Here is a 1,109-nt window from a genome sequence, read left to right as displayed (position 1 = left end):
CAGTTTGTGCAAGTCCAGAACAGAGACGAGTTGCTTGCAATAAGACAAAAAACGGCCGGTTGCTGATCGCGTAAGTTCCAGGGGAAGCTCCTTAAGTTTGTCCATCCTACACGCACGTGACTGACCGCTCGCTCGCACCAACAGGAAGAGAAGGGTCGTGTTACTCTCTACACTGCACTCAACCTGAGGGATTCCTACACTTTCAGTCTTTGAGGAGACTTTCACGGTTTTGAAACCGTGAAATTTTCAAATCGTGGCATACCTTGAAACCGGTAATCGGCCCATGCCTAGTACACACTGATGGTACTCAAATTTTTTCAAGGTTTGCAGGTCTGGTTTCATGTTTATATTGAGTACTTTAACATTATCTCTTTTTTTTTCTTTGCACATTGCAGATCTTCTATGACTTGGTCAGACAAATTAACAGGAAAACACCAGTGGAAAAGAAGAAAGCGAAAAAGAAATCCAATTGTATCCTCCTGTAGAGCCAGTAGCAGCTCAGAGCCAGGTTTGTCACCATGTCACTGTTACATCATCCAACATTCATTTATTCCTTATTTATTCAAAGCTTCTCCCATCTACATTATTTTTCATAGACTGATATATTGATCAGGCCAAATAATGTCCCAGTATTCACAAACAGAGACTGTAAGGTGGGGCTGCATGATATAAAAAAAAAATGTGATGTATAATATACAATATGGGATACTAGTAAAAATCAGTTACGTGTCATTTATTTATTTTATTTGACATCAAGGTGTATGCCGTGCCTCCAAGCTTTCTTACTCGTTTTGCTAATAAACGTTCTACGTTTCTTATTTATTTGGTTATATATTATACATGTTTACTTATTTCCAATTTTGTATAGGCTACCTATTTAAACTTTATGTAAGTTATTTGTTATTTTATATTAGGCATAGCCTGCCCTATAGCATGGTGTATTTTTATTCGTTTTGTTATTAAAAGTTCTATGTTTTATATATAGGCTAAAGTTAGTTTGACGTATTTTGTTGTTGCATTCAAGCAATTGACGCCGAATTGCTGCAAGTAAAATGCGCACGGTGCTTTTAAGCTATTTAAAAGCGAAGGAAAGCGAGGAAAAGAAGGAA

At 37.2% G+C, this 1,109-nt stretch overlaps 1 protein-coding gene across 1 annotated transcript in view; it reads left to right on the top strand.

Annotated features, from left to right (window-relative positions):
* rap1ab (RAP1A, member of RAS oncogene family b) overlaps positions 1-1,109 on the top strand; it is a 29,298-nt gene that overhangs the window by 25,211 nt on the left and 2,978 nt on the right. The window contains exon 7 of the mRNA XM_016555977.1: positions 396-508. Coding sequence (XP_016411463.1) covers positions 396-485 — 90 coding nt within the window. The 3' untranslated portion in view covers positions 486-508. The remainder of the gene's footprint in view (positions 1-395; positions 509-1,109) is intronic.

Source organism: Sinocyclocheilus rhinocerous, unplaced genomic scaffold (genome assembly GCF_001515625.1).
Source record: "Sinocyclocheilus rhinocerous isolate Xijiao unplaced genomic scaffold, SAMN03320098_v1.1 scaffold76, whole genome shotgun sequence".
Classification (NCBI taxonomy): domain Eukaryota; kingdom Metazoa; phylum Chordata; class Actinopteri; order Cypriniformes; family Cyprinidae; genus Sinocyclocheilus; species Sinocyclocheilus rhinocerous.
Note: the sequence above shows the minus strand (reverse complement) of the source record. Positions and strands in the feature narration are given on the sequence as shown.